Source organism: Penicillium alfredii, assembly GCF_028826965.1.
Source record: "Penicillium alfredii strain IBT 34128 chromosome Unknown utg000012l_segment0_segment0, whole genome shotgun sequence".
Classification (NCBI taxonomy): domain Eukaryota; kingdom Fungi; phylum Ascomycota; class Eurotiomycetes; order Eurotiales; family Aspergillaceae; genus Penicillium; species Penicillium alfredii.
Window position 1 is genome coordinate 1,088,627 of NW_026622709.1, and position 20,289 is coordinate 1,108,915.

General features: G+C 53.2%; 7 protein-coding genes across 7 annotated transcripts; 4 read left to right on the forward strand and 3 right to left on the reverse strand.

Annotated features, from left to right (window-relative positions):
• Positions 1-321: 321 nt before the first annotated feature.
• Positions 322-1,886, reverse strand: NUU61_009946 (uncharacterized protein; the record flags this gene model as incomplete). The annotated part of the gene is made up of 2 exons (XM_056660471.1): positions 322-1,096; positions 1,132-1,886. 2 exons carry the CDS (start codon positions 1,884-1,886, stop codon positions 322-324), a joined length of 1,530 nt encoding a protein of 509 aa, XP_056506969.1.
• Positions 1,887-2,574: 688 nt separating this feature from the next.
• Positions 2,575-3,319, forward strand: NUU61_009947 (uncharacterized protein; the record flags this gene model as incomplete). Its single annotated transcript, XM_056660472.1, has 3 exons — positions 2,575-2,658; positions 2,702-2,970; positions 3,022-3,319. The coding sequence occupies 3 exons, from the start codon at positions 2,575-2,577 to the stop codon at positions 3,317-3,319; spliced, it is 651 nt and encodes a 216-aa protein (XP_056506970.1).
• A 92-nt stretch (positions 3,320-3,411) lies between these two features.
• Positions 3,412-4,704, reverse strand: NUU61_009948 (uncharacterized protein; the record flags this gene model as incomplete). The annotated part of the gene is made up of 1 exon (XM_056660473.1): positions 3,412-4,704. The coding sequence occupies one exon, from the start codon at positions 4,702-4,704 to the stop codon at positions 3,412-3,414; it is 1,293 nt and encodes a 430-aa protein (XP_056506971.1).
• A 745-nt stretch (positions 4,705-5,449) lies between these two features.
• Positions 5,450-8,093, forward strand: NUU61_009949 (uncharacterized protein; the record flags this gene model as incomplete). The annotated part of the gene is made up of 4 exons (XM_056660474.1): positions 5,450-7,040; positions 7,115-7,590; positions 7,650-7,925; positions 7,980-8,093. 4 exons carry the CDS (start codon positions 5,450-5,452, stop codon positions 8,091-8,093), a joined length of 2,457 nt encoding a protein of 818 aa, XP_056506972.1.
• A 1,374-nt stretch (positions 8,094-9,467) lies between these two features.
• NUU61_009950 (phosphoribosylglycinamide formyltransferase) lies at positions 9,468-10,223 on the forward strand (the record flags this gene model as incomplete). Its single annotated transcript, XM_056660475.1, has 2 exons — positions 9,468-9,884; positions 9,966-10,223. 2 exons carry the CDS (start codon positions 9,468-9,470, stop codon positions 10,221-10,223), a joined length of 675 nt encoding a protein of 224 aa, XP_056506973.1.
• A 3,362-nt stretch (positions 10,224-13,585) lies between these two features.
• NUU61_009951 (Zn(II)2Cys6 transcription factor) lies at positions 13,586-15,865 on the forward strand (the record flags this gene model as incomplete). Its single annotated transcript, XM_056660476.1, has 3 exons — positions 13,586-14,638; positions 14,715-15,511; positions 15,604-15,865. The coding sequence occupies 3 exons, from the start codon at positions 13,586-13,588 to the stop codon at positions 15,863-15,865; spliced, it is 2,112 nt and encodes a 703-aa protein (XP_056506974.1).
• Positions 15,866-16,695: 830 nt separating this feature from the next.
• NUU61_009952 (ATP-dependent 3'-5' DNA helicase) lies at positions 16,696-20,262 on the reverse strand (the record flags this gene model as incomplete). Its single annotated transcript, XM_056660477.1, has 1 exon — positions 16,696-20,262. One exon carries the CDS (start codon positions 20,260-20,262, stop codon positions 16,696-16,698), a length of 3,567 nt encoding a protein of 1,188 aa, XP_056506975.1.
• Between the last annotated feature and the right edge of the window lie 27 nt (positions 20,263-20,289).

The following is a 20,289-nucleotide window of genomic DNA, read 5'->3' on the forward strand; positions in this document are numbered from 1 at the left end:
TTTTTTCAAATGGCTAGGTCTGCCGGATTAAACTATGCAATTTTGCATGTCATACATCATTAAGCCGACGTAGGTGCTTCCACAAGAAAATAAAATAATCATTCCAGTTTCCTTCCGTGCAAATAAGGTTCCAATAAGAGAATAAAGACATGGCTTCGCAAGCGTAAAGGGGGGTATTGAGCATAAAATGCAAGATCGAGTTCCTCCAGACACTTTTTTCCGAGATGCAGCACGCAAACTCCATAGACATGAATCGACAGTACTTTGAAAAAAAAAAAGACAACAGCAATAAAACAAGTAATGGGAGTGGCAAGCCGTTGCTCATTGGTTTCGTCCGCGCAGAACCTCTGCACCGCCGGTTCTCATCTCGTTCAACTTCATCGACAGCTCCGAGTCTTGCGCTTCAATTTGGTCATGTCGGCGTTTAACTTCGGCTTCAAACACAGCTGCTGTGCGGCGGCGGGCACGGCGGAAGTTCTTCATCTCAGAGAGTAAATGGGTGAAACGGTCGATTATCTGGTCTCCACAGTCTTCCCATTCGTCGACGGACAGGCGGGACAGGTACGCGCGACGCTCTTGGTCACCAACACTCAAAAGCCGCGAGACTGTGTTCTCGGGGGACTGCGAGTCGGAGACCAGGGGCAGGTTGGATGGCATTGCAGGGGATTTGGCAGGAGGAGGAACGGGGGTGGGAGCTTTATCGAACGGCTCAGCTTGCAGTTCGGAGAAGGATTTCTGGTACAGCAGTTGCGGGGGATAGTCGGCTTCGTCGAAGTGCCGCTTTTTGGCATGGATGACGGTGTTACGCCGGCCGCGTCTGGTGATGGAACTAGTGGAAAAGGGGTCGAGGATGGTTTCGTCGTCGTCCCCCTCCATATTACTCAGGTTGGTAACATCGAAAGCATTGGCCGAGTGCCCGCTTTCTCGTCTGCTTTTTGTGTGCAGGGTCTGGTTCATTTCATCTTCGCTGTCGTCTTCATCGTCGCTGAGTTCTTGAAACGCTGTCATGCTCAGAGTTCGACCCGCTTGGGTCGCGTGATCGCCGTTACGGGTCGGTGATATTTCCAGTTGGTCAAGGAGTGAGGGCTTCGGTGGACTGAAACGGGTTCTTGGAATTGCCGTCGCCGTCACACTACGGGGAATTGGGATCTTCCTGGGCCCAGTGGGAGGAAGCATCTGGCCCAGCTTCCGTGGCGGGGGTCAGAGACGGGGTTCTGGGCAACTGGTAGCCGCGAATCTCCACGGGCCGAATCCACAGCCTTGGCTGAGGCTCTTTTGCTAGCAGACCAGAAGTTCTCCAAGCGCTTGCTGAGCGGTTCATCGGTCGATCGGTGCCGGTGAGACACATACCAACCGTTTGCTTCGTCGGGCTTCTCATCGTCTGCACTGACAGACGAGGTCACTGGACTCCCGATATCATCGGCATCGTCGGAATCAAAGCCAGCCTTTTTCAAGGCCTTATCACCCAGACCCTCATACCAAGAAGCCCTGTACAGACGTCGGGCCTGTCGTGGGTAGGCGGGCGGCGGGTCAGGGTTGGCATAGGCGGCATTCGTGCTTGATGCTGCCTGAGACTGATTATCATCAAGCCCGAAAACACTAGTCCCCGCGATGGTCGAATCATCGGCTGCCTCCACATCGGTATCGAACATGTCCCGCTGTGTCGCGGGTTGAGGCGTAAGAGACTGGCCCTGGAAATTCGTTGGTCCTTGGAGATCCGATGAAATAGCATGTCCGTTGGGTGGTTGGGCGGGTGGCGCAACCAGTTTCATGGCAGGCACTTCGACCTTGGCTTGTTCCGCACGGAGCTGGCGCGACTGCGATGGGGTCTCAGAGGTTGCACGAGGCCCAGCCTCCTTGGAGTGGACGTAGTCGCCCACTCCCATGGTGAGTTGGGGGGCTGCCTAATAAAATTATAGAAAAAAAATGACCGACCCCCTTTTCTCCATGGGCTTTCAGCGATGGTGTGCAGTGTCTGCCTCGAGTCGAGCCGCCCGACGCGACAAGACCGCGTGGACACGTGACCCAACATGAATCCTTGACCTGCACATTGTACAAACAGAATAGATGTTGGCATGGGTCTCGCTCACCCAGTTTTACCCGGTTTAAACACAGCTTTCCGTCTTCCAGTAGTGTCCCCTCCCTTTATTACATGATCATAATGCAAATGACCGAGTGGATGCCACTATACAAAACCTTCTATGTAGTCTGGCACTGGCCAATCAGACATGGCTTGGGGTTAAAGGGCAGTGGAATCTTGACTGAAGAAGAGCTCGTTGCAAGTATAAAACTAGTGCTTCACCTAGGTACTCGGGCCTATTTCGACGATATGTTTATTGCCACCATTCGGCATGACCCCCCGGGTATTCCTAGTGGTCGATTAATTCACATACACGTAGGACTCTTTGCGAGTTGTGACGTCAACCCAATGCTCCTACACAATATATTGCCTGGTGTATTGCTGGGGATTTCAAAAGACAAAATTGCAAATCGAAAGCTCCTTGAGATCTTCTTTCTAGCATAACCAGAGCATAATCTCTAATTGGAAACATCACACTTTGGAGACCTTGCAATATGCCTGCCGCCTACAAGCGCCTCGATGTCGACAATTGTGTCTTTCTCTTCGTTGACCACCAGGCAAGTAATCTACTCTTATCTGTATCTTGAGTGGTTGCCAACATGATCCATGTATATTGTATAGTCGGGCCTGATCCAGCTGGTTCATGATTTCGAGCCTAATCAATTTCACACCAACGTCCTCGGGCTGGCCAAGATGGCTCAGTACTACAATGCCCCCGCGATTCTCACGTCCTCGTTTGAGACAGGCCCAAATGGTCCAATTGTCAAGGAGATCCCTGAAACTCTTCCGAAAGCCCCGATCATCCGACGCCCCGGTCAGATCAACGCCATGGACAACGAGGACTTTGCAGCCGCAGTCACGGCAACGGGCAAGCAGCAGGTGATCATCAGGTAGGTAAATCCTCTCAAAGGTAGCAACCAGTGGAGATTGACAGGCCGCAGTGGCGTTTTGACCGAGATCTGTGTTGCTTTCCCTGCTCTCACTTTGATCGAGAAAGGGTACGATGTGTTCGTTGTCACCGATGCGTCGGGCACTTTTGCCGAGCATACGCGAGAAGCGGCGCATAAACGAATGGTTCAGGCGGGGTGCCAGTTGCTGAACTGGGCGGCTGTTTCGGCAGAATTGCAGAGGGATTGGCGCCGCGATGTGGCTGGATACAGCAAGATTTGGACGAACCATGTTCCCGGTTATTGGTGTTTGCTGCAGAGCTACCAAGCCAAGGAGGCGGCACAAAAATAGGGTTTGGTGTCCACATGCCTTCGGGGAAAGTTGTATTCAGGCGTATATTGATCATGGACTTGTATCGAGGCCCCCGATACTCCCAAGGCAATTCAATCAAAAGAGGTATCGTCAATATGTAGATGCTCGAGGTTATAGGCAACACTCCTGCCACGTTTCTTTGCCTTCTCAAAGAAATCAATCGACTTCTGTACTTCCGCCATCCTTTTCTCTGTGGCAATCCTGTGCTCGCGTCTTACCTCGAAAGAGCTCGGTAGCTCATCAGTAACCATTGCGCCGGGGTCATAAACATCACTAGTTTCCGGCTGTGTCGCCAATGAAGAAACGAACAAATCGCCAATCCAGAGTGAAACCATCCCTCGGAGCTCCAGCAATTCAGAGGAGTCCGAATACGGGGGTGATGGGAGGATCGCGTCCATACGGGCTGCAATCTGCTGCGCTTGTTCCAGCTCCTGCGCCCTGGCTGCTGCGATGAGAGTCTGCTTCTTGTTCGGCGATCCCCGGCGATGCCCCGAGTCAGACATTGAATCGTCATCATCAGAGAATCCATCTGAATTCTCGTGGTTGAGTGTGATATCATTCCGCGTGGCGCTGCTCTCTTCCTGGGCGACATAGATCCATAGTCCAAATATTGCAGGGTAAAAGTGCAAAGGCGATATTGCGTCGGGTGAGGATCTCGCGCCCGGATGATTCAGAATCAGTCTTTCGTAATATTCTTTAGCCTCTACAAAGCCCTTTTTGCTGAAAGGTAGGGGGGTGTTCTCCGAGTCAGAGGATGTCCGTTGAGAGTGCGTGGGTGTGTCGCGCTGACTTCGTCGGAGTAGAATTTCAGCACCGATGCCCCATCTGCCCTCGCTACGTACATCCATTGGAAGTCCCCTAAACTCTTCACGCAAAAGAAGACCCCACGCTCTTCCGGCTCGTATGTAGTCACCTTGCAGTAGACAACGGTGCAGGATGGCCGTCAACACCGCTAGATGCTGGAAGCGAATGTTGCCCTGTTGTGCCGGCGACTGAGGCGGATAGATTGGGGGCGAGAGGGAGGACAAGCCCTTGCGAAGATGGGCAGGCATGTTCTCCTTACTGGGGCGGTCATCCTTGGCTGGTCCATGGGGAAAATGGCCACCCGGTAACTCTTGGTTCAGAGGGAGGCCGGCGATACGGTATTGGTGAGATTCATTTGGCGTCAAAATCAGAGAGTCCCCGGCCGGAATTGATTCCACTGCCGATGGAGCATCCGTGGTTTCAGCTCCATCTTCATCCTCATCGCTCCATTCATGACTCTTGCGTTTCTGGCGCTCATATTGGGCCACACGAGTACTCGGCGGCTGGGCCCAGGGCGGCAGCGGTAAAGAGAAGAAGGAGGCTGACGGGGCAGACGCCATGTACTCAGGAACAGACAAGTTCCATGCGAGGCTGCCTTGGAAGAGAGAAAACAATACTCGAGTTCACCGAAGAAAAGTGACGATGACGGAAGATAGGCCGAAGTTGACTAAGAAGCCGAGTCCGAGCAAAGCGGGCAAACATCACTTATCGCCCTCATATCACCCTTCCACCTTCACTCCTTCTTCTGCCTTCTACCTCTCTCTTTCTCCTTTTTCCTTTGTTCCTCATCTCTCTCGCTGTCTTTTATATCCTATTTGTTCCCCCGTTTGTTCTTCGCGCCTTCGGTTCTGGCCAACCTCCCCTGAGTGTCGGCATCGGCGGTTAGTTGTGGCCTACGCCTGAGCTCATCAGGTCTGACTTAAGCCTATTGGCCACGGTTTCTCGTGTTGGGCAGTGGTTTTTGTCTCACGCCTGTTTTCTTCGTTACAGCAAGGCCATTTATCGCATCGCCACCTCCTGGCTGCCTTTCCGCTCCTTTGTCCCGGCAAGCCTTCCCACCCGTCTTTCTCGACAACGTGTGTCACCTGGACGCAGCATCCGTCAGATTGTCAACCGGGGCAGCTATCCAATTCTTGATCTGCTATTCTCCAGAGACTACCACACGGTACGCCCATTTTCGTGAAACCAAGCCCACGACGAACCGATTGTCCTCGGTACTAATACGGTCGCCACCAGCAGTCATACATACTTCTATGGCAGTATACGGTGTCTGAAATCTTATTCTTCCCTCTGTGCTTTGCTACTATGGGACAGTCTTCATCTACGCCGCGTGAACCACAGAACATTTCACCTTTTTCGATAGAGCACGACCCAAGCACGAGGGATGAAGAAATGAACAGCAGGCCGACGGATGCGCAGGGTGGAGAGGGCATTTCCTCATCCGGCCTGGAGATGAACCCCCACAATCATCAAGATGCATCAGCAGATCAGCCAAATGATTTACTTGGAACATGGCAGCAGCCCCCGCGACATTCGGGCGGGTTCTCCCACAATATGCGAAGTATTGAGGAGGAGGACGGTCCCGAGTTTGAACCAATGCAACGTGAATACCGCTCTGCAGCGTTCGCTCGAATGGCAGCAAGGAGACAGTCCACTATGTCAAGACTCGGGTCCAGGATTCTTCCCAACTCAGTTATTCGTGGGCTTCTTAGTAGTCAGGAGGAAACTCCGGCAGAGGGCCATGCGCATCGGCATGGGTTAGTTTCAAGGACAACTCCGAGGACCGAGACCGCTCATAGCACCGGTCGGTTCAGTCCGTTCAACGCGCTTGGCTCAAGAGGCATCACTCGACGGCGTCTTTCCGCCCGAGGTTCTTATCTTATTCCGCCGCGCGCGGATTCATCAGCGACTTCGGATGGATTAGTGAACCCAGCATATCTTGACTCGACCGCTGAGCCATTACCCGAGCCCACCCGGGCATCCTGGCGACGTAGTGCTCGCTTGCACCGGATGCGCCATTCGCTATCGACACCCATTTCTCATATGTTTGGTCAGCCGCACTCAGACATGTATTCGCCCCATGAGCGCTCGTCACGTCAGTCTCTAGATGCATCACTTGGCGCGAGCCTACCAAGAGCAATGGACACTCGTTTGGACTTTGGGGAGTCTCCGCACGAACTTGATTCAGTGGAGCCGGCAGTGCACCATGGAGGACCAATTCCACCAGCGTCTTCTGGCCAGCCCAATCCCGGGTTGGCAGGAATGCGCCGCATACCCGGTCTGCTCAGAGCACGATCTTCTCGGGCGGTACGGCGAGAGGAACAAACACCTCTATCACGGGTCCTGCAGCTTGCTGCTGCCGCAATTGCTGCTCAGCTTTCTGGTACTACTGGTCCTGCTTTACCAAACATACAGGCCTTGGGCAACGATGGGCTGGACGGCTCCCTGGAGAACTTTATCCAGAGCTTGCAGCATGCCACGTCTGCCCAAGCACAACCAACCGCACCGGGAGAAGGGCCGAGTAACCTTGCAAATCAACGGCCGTCGCCTCCTGTCAATTTCCTGCGGGTCTTTCGATTTGCCAATTCCGAGTCCCCGACAGGCCCCGGTGGCCCTGCGCAGAATGGGACTGGCTCGGAGGCTCAGGGCACCCAATCCGATGGAATGGATGTTGATGAACCTCCTGAAGGGACCGAAGGACGCACGGTAACTCTCGTTGTGGTTGGGGTCAGATCTGTGCCGGCAGGAAATGCAGGCAACAGTGAGCGTGAACCACAAGGCCCTCCGGTACCTGGTGGCCCTGGCCTGGATGCTTTGCTTGGCCTGCCCTTCCTCCCGCAGAACGCCATTCCGCGGCCGCAGGATTTGCCGGGGGATCTTGCACATCGAACGGATGGTCAGTCAAGATTGCAAGCGCCGCGTCCTCCTGGCTTCCATCCGCCTAGCGCATCCCCAGACCTTTTACGCCAGCCTGGCCCGAGCCACTCCCGAAGGTCGTCAGACGCCGGGCCTCGCGCCGGAGCTCCTTTTTACCCTCCCTCCGCTCTTTCGGAAAGCCCCCGGGGCCTCACCCACCGCCGTCGACGCCTGCTGAGCAGGGTATGTCGGCTGTATCTTCTGGCACCTCAACTCCGAGCCGTAGGCCATCCTCTGCATCAGCCCTTTCCCCCGATGCTTTACCCCAGCTTCGCGAAGGCCAGTCTCTGCAGCCGACCGCAGACCTTGCTGATGAATCTATTCCCCTCAACGCGGCTCGTCAACGACGCCGAAGTGATTCTGAGTTTGCCCGCCACCGAGCTCTTGGGTCCGGTGCCGTTCGACGCAATGGTGTGGTTGAGCCCGATCAACCGCCACCGAGTGGCGGTCGAAGCTGGTTGATCTATGTTGTCGGAACCAATCTCTCGGAGAACCACCCAGCCCTGACGACTCCAAGTTTGTTCACCGATGTACGTTTGACCTCCGAGTCGTATCTGTAGAAAACGTTTCGCTAACTTGCTTCCCCCAGAACCCTACATACGAGGACATGATATTGTTGTCGTCGCTGCTGGGCCCAGCCAAGCCGCCAGTCGCCAGTCAAGCCGACGTCAACTCGGCAGGAGGGTTATTCCGCCTAGTGGAATATGGGGGCACGTTGGTCGCAGAGGCCGTGGATGGCGCAGGCGTCATTCCAATCCAGGATGGGGAGCGGTGTCTGATCTGCCTCAGTGACTATGAAGTGGCTGAGGAGGTCCGAGAGCTGGCTCAATGCAACCATGTCTTCCACAAAGATTGCATCGACCAGGTTCGTTGTCCCATCCGTTGTATCATTGGAATTAGTACTGACTAAACGTACCAGTGGCTGACTACCGGACGCAACTCCTGCCCACTCTGCCGAGGCCAAGGTGTCAATGAGACCTCCAGCAGCAATAACACCGCCCCCGATCCTGCTCTGGACAACGCTCCTGTCTGATTCTATGCCCGCTACGCCGATATTTGGCTAGCACCGCACTGGCCTAGATGGTCCACTGTTTTGAGTCGTGCACTTTCCTTTTCTCTTCCCTCTTTTGAGCCTTAGCATCAAGCGTTTGCTTAGAACTATTACGAATTTTCTTCATGGATATCCCCTTGGCAATTGTTTGATTCTGTTGATTTTGGGCACATTCGTGACCCTGTCCTGTGTCGTTTACTCTCGAGTCGAGCCACTTTCAGTCCAGGTTCGCCTGGTTCCCGTCTTAAGACCTTTCTTTCGTTGGCCATTGTGAATGTTTGGACCTGCTTCAATCTCGGGTGTTGCAGCTTGTGGATCCGCGACAGGAAGTGCGGGCGCTAGGCCTTTCATTCCTACTGTAGTTAATCCATTCAGGATCTCTTCTCTACAAAATAATGTATGCCTTGCACGTTAGTCGCCTCTATGTGTAGTTCGACGAAACGTCTCCAACGGTCGGGTTACAGCTGAGGGGGCCCCAAAAAATACTGAGCGGGCCCCAAAAATCGGTGGAATATTACGCCGACTTTTGGGGCCCCCTTAGCTCGCTAAGTCGACTGGGCCCCAAAATATTTTTATTACCTAATCTTATTTAATACACACAAAAAGAAAATTCTCAACTTTATATTATTATCACCTCACTATGTCATCTGCACAGTACTTCCATAGTCCGTCATTCGGACCTCGTTTTATATTTTCGCTTACCCCCCTTATTTTCTTTGTTTGTACCGTTTCTAGGTTTTGCATATAATTTGGAACACAGATTTTTTATATGTATTCAATAAAAAATCACTGTAAATATCATAAATATAGAGATATAAGGTTATATAGAGTTGATCCGTGGATAATGAAAGCATTATTAGTAAGAATTTTAATTTTTGCATAAAATATTTTGGGGCCCAGTCGACTTAGCGAGCTAAGGGGGCCCCAAAAGTCGGCGTAATATTCCACCGATTTTTGGGGCCCGCTCAGTATTTTTTGGGGCCCCCTCAGCTGGGTGCCCTCCAACGGTGGAATTTGCCCCGCAGACCCCCTCGGCTGACTCAGCCCCTCGTGGAGAAAATCTTCGAGTCCGCGCTGGAGCTCTGCGAGTGTATTCAGAGGTTCAGTGATAGCTGGATTTGTCGAGTACGAGTGTGCAGATCCATTGTGTGTTGCAGAAGTCAATTGACCGGCCCCGCGACCGAGAACCTCCCATCGACGCGAAAGGTGCCTCTCTAATCGTGACCGCCGGCACATCTCCAACCCCACGAGAAACCAGAGCAGAAATCAGTGCAATACACAGAATTCACGGCGACAGACAATTCAGCAATTCAGCACATCCGCTCCCCATATAGTCATACCCAGAGAAAGAGAGATATGGCCTCCCCGATCCGAGTCACAGTGCTCATCTCCGGCAACGGCTCCAACCTCCAAGCCGTAATCGATAAAGCCCGCGCCGGCCACCTAGGCAACAACACAAGCCTCGTCCGAGTCCTCTCCAACCGAAAGGATGCCTTCGGGCTCGAGCGCGCCACGCGCGCCGGCATCCCAACGCAGTATCACAACCTCGTCAAGTACAAGAAGCAACACGCGGCGACGCCGGCCGGCGTCCAGGCCGCGCGCGAGGAATATGATACAGAGCTGGCGCGGCTGATTCTTGCCGATGCGCCGGATCTGGTCGTGTGTCTCGGCTTCATGCATGTGTTGTCGCCACGGTTTCTGGAGCCGTTGCAGGCGGGCAAGGTGCGCATTATCAATTTGCATCCGGCGCTGCCGGGGGCTTTTAATGGGGTTGTAAGTTTCTCGGTTTCTCAGTAGGGGTGGATTTATTCTGTTGTTTTGGTTGACTGACGGCTCATATTCTCTGCTTTTCAGAATGCAATTGAACGTGCTCATGCTGCGTGGATGGAGGGCAAGATCGATAAGACCGGCGTTATGATCCATGACGTGATCTCTGAGGTGGATATGGGTCAGCCTATTCTCGTTCGTGAAATTCCCTTTCAGAAAGGGCGCGATGAGAATCTCGAGGCTTTTGAGACGCGGGTCCATGAGACCGAGTGGGAGACGGTGATTGAGGGAGTGGGCATGGTGATCCGGGAGTTGGAGGCTCAAAAACAAAATACGAGAGCATGATGGGAATATCTCCCTAATTGTCTTTGTTGGTTGACGATTGATGACTGCTACTATATACGCCTGTTGATGTTCATATCTATATGATTCTCGAGTTCTAGAAATGATTCTAAACCTCATACTTCACCTTGTATAGGTTGCGAGTTACTTCCTCAGGGTTACTCCACACATGCCAAGCAGAAGAGCACAAAATTGCGACTGAATATCGACAAAGGCCAAGCCCAGGCAACCCACTGGAGGAAAAAAGAAAAAGCCTTGTCTCAGTGGCGGACACTTGGCTCGCAATGATCCGTCCACCCAGCCCACTTTCTTCTGTATGGAGTCAGGGATGGGCGATGGCAACCACCTCAACGGTCCGATGAATATCACATGTTGGGGCGAACAGGGGTGAATTTCTTTCTTTTCTTTTTCTCCGTCTCCTTGCCTCGAGGCATCAGGCACCAAATATTCCAGCAAATGCAGTGCAACCTACCTACAGCATCTACAGGGATGTTTCTATACATAGTGTGTCTTGGGGAAGTGAGCAATCGCAGATGCAATCCCACCCTAGTCACTAGTCACCGTTGGGCCTATGACGATTGACAGGCACCGACAGGGGGTGCAGAGAAAAAAAAGGTGACAGATCAGAACCAATTTTCGTGCTCTTGTCTGGCCCACAGTACTCCATCGGGGCAAAAGCACAGGATGACTCGCGGACACCTTTGCTCCACCGTCGCAGCCCCCGGTCAAACTCAATTTGAGGGTGAGTTTCCGTGGAATGTCAATGCCGGAGTGTGATCTGCCTCCGTGGTCTGAACCGGCCGTGGTTGAGCCGTTGTCTATCGGATCTGGTGTATGTTTTACACCACACTTTGTGTCGGTGGCTATGGGAAGAGAGATTGCTGGCTACACATGGGAACAAGATTATTTTGGGTATGACATTCTCGATGATTGATTGATGACACTTGATCGTGTGGCTCAACTAGGAATCTCGACGCTGCAGCATCCTCCAACGCCATATTTAATTGCACATGTTTCAGGATGATCAAAAATAATGATCTTCCTTTGGCCCACTTGGCCTTTTGCCTGACAAGCTCATGACTTACGGAGTACATCGGGGTTCTCGAGTATCCTATGGCCTATAGCCTATAGTATAGTCTGGTATAGTCCGCACAGCGATAGAATAATGAATTGAGACCACCTCCCCACCACACTAGGCTTATAGCAGTAAACAAGACGCTCCAGTTCTTTCTGTCTGTTAATAATAAGGCTGGTTCCCCCCTCTCAAGGCTTACTTGACTGGGTATAACAGCACATGCACTCCCCCTCCTCAGTGGTGGGGGATATCCACCTACTCTACCCCGACTCCTGGGAAATAACGATCAGATCTGGGCCGGAGATATTACCCAACACAGCTCATGCTGCCAGAGAAAGGGTGGTACTCAACGGCATCCACATGCCGGGTGGACCGGGGCGCCCCACTGTCTGTCAAGGAGCAAAGGTGTTAGCGCCTGTCTCTGCTGGTTCATCCTTCATCCCATACATTTGCACAAAAAAAAAGGGCCCATGCGCAGGTGTCTGTGCACGTTATGATGAACATCGAAGTGTGTCTCATCGAGTCTCCATAGGGGCAATCCTTATGGTGGGTATACTCCCGGGGCAATAGCCCCTGCCTATACTTGAGATAGTAGACCCTCACCTCTTCCCTCCCCATCAACTACCTCAACCACATCAACAGGTCGTATCTCGTATGTGGGATGGGCCCAGCGGAACTCCGGAACTATGGGCTGGATACATTAGCGCGCCTTTTCGATCTGCCCTCCGGCCCACTGGTCTCCCCTGTGCACCTGTCAAACCATCGTCGATCAGGGACACTGCCGATTCCTCGTGCGCTCTCAATGGATGTGCTGTGCATGTGTATCAACAGATGGAGAGTGGAGTGACAGGGGAAAACATACCTATCATACCTATCATGTCTCTCAGTACTAGTATACTAGTATACTAGTACAGCATAGCTGCACATGCGTCCCTCAACGTCAATGTGACTCGGAAACAGACACACCGATCTTTTCACATCCCATTCACATTCATACAGGCACAAATGGATCATCCGGAGGCCGTCTACGCCGGCTGGGCGGCCCCAGATGATAGACAAGGATTGGACACGCTATCGTTTATCATTGCCCAAAGGAGCTTCTGTCGACTCCACTTGGACCCGATCTCTCCAGCGGAATGCTGTTCGGCATTGTCTTCATGCGCCAGGGTTTGCCGACTGGGTAGTCATGGGCGGCAGACTCCGATGAGATTTCATCTCGTTCGGAGCTGGACAACTTTGCTGTTATGGCCGAGGCATTTCCAGGCCCAAGCGCAACAGGATCCACGGGAGAACCAGAAAAAAAAATCCCTCGATCATCTCTCTGTCATACTCTCTCACACTTATTCTCACTCTGTGTCTTATGACTGACTTTCTCGACAGTTTCACCCGAAAGGGCAAGACGTGCCATGAAGTATAATTCCATGGAACGTCCATTCTCCAAAGGATCGGTCTGATTGCCCTCGGCAAACTGGGCACCAGGGCACAATTGACAGATGCCATGCGGATCACCCCTTTCTTCTAATTTTTCTTCCATGTCCATACTGTATCCATGGATATGTATATACCGAGGCACTTGTACAGCTATTCTCCTGTATAAACCCACCGGCTTACGCCAGCCCTAAGGCAGAGGAACGTGATGAAATGGCCCAGGATCGTCACCTGCGAGTGACTCTCCCCTTTCAAGTTCACCGAGACCCGAGGTTCATCCGATCTTCGTTCTGACTAAGGATTAAAGATAGAAATAAAGGACGGATGCCGGTGGAGAACTAAAAGGGGGCGGAAGACATGAATACGACGTGGGATATTACTGACCTGATTGATTTTATGGTCTTTTTACTGGGATTCCGGGGCCCACGGAAGACCCCCTGATCCTGGTGAGCTAGAGTCATGGATCTCCACCGAGTGGGAGATGCTATGGAGCCTACAGCTACACATCTTGTATGTAGCTCGTGGAAGAGTATGCGTTCAGATCAGCGATCCGTGGATGATCCATAGATCCTCCCTCCTCTTATGGATTTCTCCTGCCCTTGATTAATTTCTCGAATATTAGAGAATATTAGTTAATAAATAGAAATATTAATAGAAAAAAAAAGCAACAAAACAAAGTCGCTTTTAATCTCCGCACGGTCCGACAGTTTGGGTCCAACTTGCGCCCCCCCGCGGTTTCTTTTCGTTTCGTCATTCCATCAATGCGACATCCGTGACTCTTCTTTTTCTTTTTCTTTCTTTTTTCTCTTGTTTCTTTGATGCGGCAATCCGGGGCAAGAGTGAGGGCATCGGGTTCGCGACTATGGCGCACTCGTATCACCCGCCTCAAACCGCCCTGACGGGCTTCATCGATTCAATGCAACAGGAATCCAACGTCTCCGCATATTCACTGTTCGGTCCAACCCAGTACCCCGAGAGTGTTGCGTTCTGGCACGACCCGTCCGCCCCGGTGGCGTCCGCTCCGACATATCCGGCCAAACAGCCGACATTACTCCAGCCCATCGACCAGAAGAAGCACAAGCGCACCCGAAGCGGCTGCTTCACATGTCGCGCCCGCCGGGTCAAATGTGACGAGTCCCGGCCCGTCTGTGACCGCTGTCGAAAGGGCGCCCGGGATTGTGTCTACCCATCGCCGGCCACTTCCTCCAAGGCTGCGGCGGCCCGGGCGCCCAAACCGCGTGGCCCGCGCCCGCCGTCGCAGGGCAGTGACTCGTCTTCGGGCAAGGTCGATCCCGACGACGTCAGTCCCCTCGAGCCCATCCTGGATGAGGAAGAAGAAGGAGGAGGAGAAGAGGGGACCGCGGCGGCGACGCGGCCGTCGCCGACGCCGACGAGCGGTGCACCCAAGTCCCGGCCGGACTTGCACAAGAGCCATAGCACGCAGTCATTACCCAACCGTAGTGTGATGCCGGCGTCCGAGTCTAGTTCGTTCCATCCAGATCAGAGCAGATCGCCCTCAACTGAGTCGTCACGTCCGGAGTCGGTGAGCGTGCGATCGGCCAGCATCGGTCATTCCCTCGATCTGCTTGCCAATGCCCGGCTCCCGGAAGACTTGCAGTTCTATCTCAATTTCCATCAGGAATATTTTACGCATCATCATTACTTCATGAGACCAAACAGTACTCGCTTCATCCATCAGAGTATCATCGAACTCGCCCTACAGTACGAGCCGTTGCTCTACGCCGTGGTGGGCTTCGCGGCCTATCATCATACCCTCCACAGCCCTGGAGGCAAGCTCTATACATTTCTCAAATACTACAACAAGGCTTTGATTCTTTTACGCAAGTCTCTAGGATCCGGGGAAGAACACAATGAGGCGACCCTGGTCACCGTTCTAGTTCTGACAACATTTGAGGTAAGTGTCATACTTATCGAGGTCTTGCTATCACATTTATTTCATGTTTAGTTTCTGACATTGGCTGCCAACCCAGGAATATATCGGCGACTGGGTCAATTTGATCGACCATCACCAAGCCGCACACGCCCTGATGCGAGAATTGCTGACGCCCGAATCGGCAAACTTGTACGAGCTACACAACAACATCTTTCTGTGGTACGCGCGCTTCGACGTGGTTGCAGGAATCCTGGCCGGCACCGAGACGATCCTAAGCCGAGATTGGTACCTGGCGAAAGAACAGTACGATGCCGAGCAAGCCGCCCTTTACCCTGACGACCCATCCAAGCAACTTGCCCTCGTCGCGTCGATAAACCGTCGCTTCGGGCTAGACATGGCCTCGTTGTATGCGAAATTGTCGCGCGGTCTCATCCCCATGGACGAATTTGCCGTGCAGAATGGATTGCTGGGGCAGACTATCGAACGGGCTAAGACGATCCTGAAAGGCTTCAACGAGTCCGAATACACCGTGCGCGACTACCCACACAAGCAGCCACTGGCGCAAGACGACATCGTGGATCCGTATGTGCCGGGTGGTCTGCACCGCGGTCCTTTATGGGAAATTAATTCTGCCTGGATCGATATCCTCTCGACCGAAACCATGTTCAAGTACCAGACCATGCTCGCCCTGAAGCAGCCCCTGCTCCCGGAACTACAGACATTGGCGTTCGAGCAATGCCGACTGATCGAGACGATCGACCGCTGGCCCGACAAGGAGAGTGGGTACTGTATCGCGTTCAAGAACAGCTTGGGTATAGCCAGCATGTTTTTGCCCAAGGATAGCAAGCATCAGATGTGGGCCCGGCGCAAGATGGCGCTGATGGAACAAAACGGGTACGTTTTTCCATCAATACCATGACAATATGCTCCCAAAGGAACAAGAAACAAGAAGCTAATGGATTAATGGTTTTTCTGTCTGATAATAGATATATCATTGCCCCCCGATTCCGCGCCGGCCTGGCCGCGATGTGGCAACTGCCCGAAATCCACTACTGGTGGCTCCCCAATGACGAAGGATACCCGGACATCGTCCGCGAGATCCGCTCCATGACCGAGGAACGCATGAACCAGCCGCGCGACAATTTCCGCGAGAATGTGCGCGATATGAAGTCGCTGTTCTGGAAGCTGAATGTCGATGACGCGGAGGATGACCAGAGTCCTGCTAGCAGCCACAGCGGGCTTCCTTGAGTCTGTTCTGTTGTTCTTGGAACTGTTGCAGATGCCAATGGAAATTGCACATACTGCCCAGTCGTGCAATCGAGCCTCTTTGCGTCCGGTATCATTTGACATTCGACGTGCCCTGTCGATTCACACAGAGACATACATACATCCTGCTATATATCAGCTGGCTACACCATCTGCATTTCAGCAGCCCTCGGGCTATGTACACTCTACACCAACTCTATTCCACCCACCGGCTGGACGAAATGGGGCGAAGCAGTTCAGAGCAGAAATCAGAAACCAGTCTGGTGATGCTGTCTCTGACGTCCCCAGCTCGTGTGCCATCTCCACTTCCTCGCCAGGGATCATATCTTTTCCTTTCTTTTCTAATTACCACGACCACCCCCCTTTCAAAAACCGCGCTTGACACAACAGCATATGTTGCACATTTCGTCCCATTTCTATCCTCCATCCTCTATCTATCCCGCCTCATCATACTCCTTCCACACACACACACCCTGTGATTTCATTTTCTCGCTCATGACTTGATGTGTAGAACAATTATATACCCAACCTTGTGACTCGATAAAAAGAATTATTCATAATGGCATCTTGCTTAGAGGACCGAGTTAATCATGCTACTGGACAAGAGATTGGACCACCCCATATTCATGACCTGGCGCTTGACCAAGTGAAGATATTGTACAATAGACAAGGATGTTCCTCGCAAAAGAATGCAGTTTACTTGCTGACTTGGTAGTTCGGGCATCGGCCCTAAGTACAATGAGGAAGTAAAGAAAGAGGGGATAAACCGTGATAGAGAATGTGACGGTACATCATGATATCAAGTAATCCATCTATCTACAATAATTCCAACATTTATTCTCACTCGGCCCACAGCCCGATTTCCACGGCACCTCCCCAGCCTTGACCACCGTCTCCAGCCCTCCAGCAAGTTCGCCCAGGTCCTCACCATCGACATCCTCGCCCCACGGCAAGGCATCCACATCGACATCCCAGCCAATCAAACACCGCAAGACAACCCCAGCGCCGGCCTTGCTCATCACGACATTCATCTCCTTGCACCGCTCGTCGCAGACACACTCCACGCAGCCCTGCGGCGACATACACGAGCAGGCTTCAATGCGCGCGACGGCACGTCGGAGAAGTAGGCCAATGAACTCGAATGCCTTGCTCGCAATTCCGGAACCGCAGGACCCGCCCTTGGCGTCGTAGAAGGTAAGACGGGCGGGGCGTTGGCGGGAGGGCGGTTGGAGCTTTTCTTGGAGGTGGGGTGGAGGTTTTTTAGAGTTGGATGAAGACGAAGAGGATGCTTCGTGGGCGCGGCGGAGAGAACGGCCGAGCTCCTTCTTTGCGACCTTGCATTCGGTGCGGACATCGCCTGGCGAGGAGATGACAAAGGACGGGAGCAGCGACAGGACGGCGTGTTCGGCGGCGTGGATGGCGGCGGCGATGTTGAGCCGGTGCGACTCGAGGATCTCGATTGCGCGGCTAGGCACGTCGAGCCACATGCCCTTGGTGAGGAGGTCGATGGGCGGGTTGTCGACGGCGACGGCGTCGAGGACCCGGCCGCGCTTGTCGACTTTGAAGAACCCGTACACCACGGCGTGGATCTGGACTGATCCGAAGAAGGCGCGGCAGGCGGCTGGACCAACGCCGACGAGCCGCATGGTTTCCGTCTCGATCGGGTCGATGTCCGTGAAGTCGCGCTGCATGGTATTCCAGTCGACATGGACGCGGACCACGCGGGCCAAACAACGCTCTGGGTTGAGCTCCTGGACCAGATAGGTTTGGCCTTGGTGCAGGAAGATTCCGCCTTCGTAGATGGTGAAAAAGGCCCGCGACGCTTCGACTTCTTCTAGGACTATGTTGCGATTGTTCGTGGTATCGATTACTGCAAAGTGCTGGTCCTCCGTGTCGCGAATGCAGACGCAGCGTGAAGGCTGTGGCCGGAATCGTTCATGGCAATGATAAAACCCGAGGCTATCCTTTATCAGGCGTGTTGCGGTCAGCGCAAGGAGCTGCTCGCCAAAGTAGATCTGGTCCTCATCCGGCCGGATGGGCATCTCAAAGGCAGCACACTGGACATGCCCTTCAAGGATGAGCTCGTTCGCCAGGTCGATCTGCAGCTCACAGTTGGGACGAGTAAAAATTTCCTCGGGATTCTGCATGTAGTGCTGATCGGTTGGGTACCTATCTCCAATAAGCACCGACAAGGAATCTTTGTTACGCCGTCCGGCACGGCCGCTCTGCTGGCGCAAATGAGAGATCGAATAGGGAAATCCCAATGTGAGGACGGCATCCAAGGACCCAATATCAACGCCAAGCTCCAGAGCATTGGTCGCGACGATCCCCATCAGCTTGCCTTCAAACATCTCCTTCTCGATTCGGCGTCGATCTTGAGGACTATAACCGCCGCGGTATCCCATGACCATCTTGCCGACTTCTGTTCTCTCGAGGGCATGGAATTCATTCCGCACCGCCTGCAAGAGGATCTCACACAGCTTTCTGATCCGGCAAAAAGCAATCACTCTAACCCCTCTCAGGATCAGTTGGCAAAACAGACGCGCAGTCTCAGCGACGCTGTCACCACGCCCGGAAGTCGGGTCATTGGGATCTTTAAAGGGAGTATTCCAGCAAAGAAACTCCTTGCGGCCGGAAGGAGATCCATCAAAATCCACCAGCTTCACATCCTGCACATTGAAAACAGACTTCATATGCTCTTCTGGATTAGCAACGGTAGCAGAGCAGGATATGAACCTGACATGACGGTTTCCCACCGCAGCACAAATTCGGCGAAGCCGTCGCATGACGAAGGCTACATGGGACCCGAACAAGCCGTTGTAGACATGAAGTTCATCGACAACCACGAACTTCAGATTCTTCAGGAAAGTGCGCCAGGCGCTCTCCTGCGGTAGTATCGTAACATGTAGCATATCAGGATTGGTAAAAATGATCCGCGCTTCATCGCGAATCAGGTTCCGACTTTCCATGGGCGTGTCCCCGTCGAACGTCTCAACCATCGTCTGTTGCAAGCCATCCATATACTGCAGGAGATCTGACATGCTGCGCTTCTGGTCCTGTGCGAGGGCTTTTGTGGGAAAGATGTACATGCCTCGGCTACTGGGGTCCTTTTCCAGTTCGTGAAGCATGGGGATCTGATAGATGAGCGATTTCCCGGAGCTGGTCGAGGTTGACACAATCACATTGTAGCCGTCATACAAGTGATTTATCGCCTCAGCTTGGTGAGTGTATAGCTGGGTGATGCCTCTGGTGTTGTACAGAGCGTTGACAAGGTCTTGCGACAGTCGAAACGTCAGATCCCCATAAACGGGCGACTGAGCATCAAATACCCGGTGGCCTTCCGGGACAATTTGAGCATGGTACCACTCCATTTCCCGAATCTCCGCAATAATCTCTGCAATTGACTTGCGTTCCTTGGGGATTGTAGCCGGAGCTTTAGCCACTGTGGCAGGGGTATTTGCACCACTGCCCGGTGGCGTGGGCAACAAGGAATTTTTCTCATGCTCGAGAGACTCAACCGGGTCAATACCTTGATCCTCACACCGGACAAGGAATTTATCGGCGGCGTCAGAGAATTTCACATTGCGCTTCTCGATCAGAGCGAGCATCTGCTTTTGGCTATAGACCGGCATCTTCAGATCTTCGTCCTTCATTCGGCGCACGGGTTTAGTGGGTTGCCCGGTCTTGGGATGCTGCACTTCCCGCTTCAAGTCGCCGTCCACGAACTCAAACAACAGGACGTCTTTTGTGGCACCCGAGTCGTCGAGGCCGTTCTCCATATCTGCGCCCGTCAACAGACCGTGCTGCTTGCGCAATGCATATTCGGATGTCTCCTTTTCCCCAGTCGTCATAACCTCCAACTTCGCTTCATCGACATACTCGAGCCGCACGGCGCGAGGAACCAGTACTTTCACCCGCGCGACATCTTCAACCGTAAGCTCCCGCCCCTGGCCAAGCTGGGCCTGAACCGCCTTCTTGATATTGTCAAAGGTCGTAGCAAAGTGCGTGCGTGTGCAGCAAAAAGTATACACGACGTTCAGGGCGCGATGTATCTGCGCAAGACGCTTGAAGGACTCTGGCCACGGCGCCGATTGTGTCCTCTTCTTTGATGCTTGTGAACGTGGATTGGACGAAGCAGACTTCCTGCCTCTACCAGTGTTTTTCTTGTCGGCTTTTGGCTCGGTGGAAACTGAGTCTTGGGCATTAGACTTCTTTGCCAGAGGGTCGGCCGGGGTCGAAGTGGGTTGCGCGGGAGGGTCTAGAGGCGACGCGTTGGGGGTTGGGGCCGCTGCAGGCTCAGTGCCTTGAGTATCGTCTTCATAGCTTCGTTTTCGCTTGAGAGACGGATGGAACTCTGGTGCTGACACGGATCCCGCCATGTCGAAGCGCCATGCTGATATTGTGGT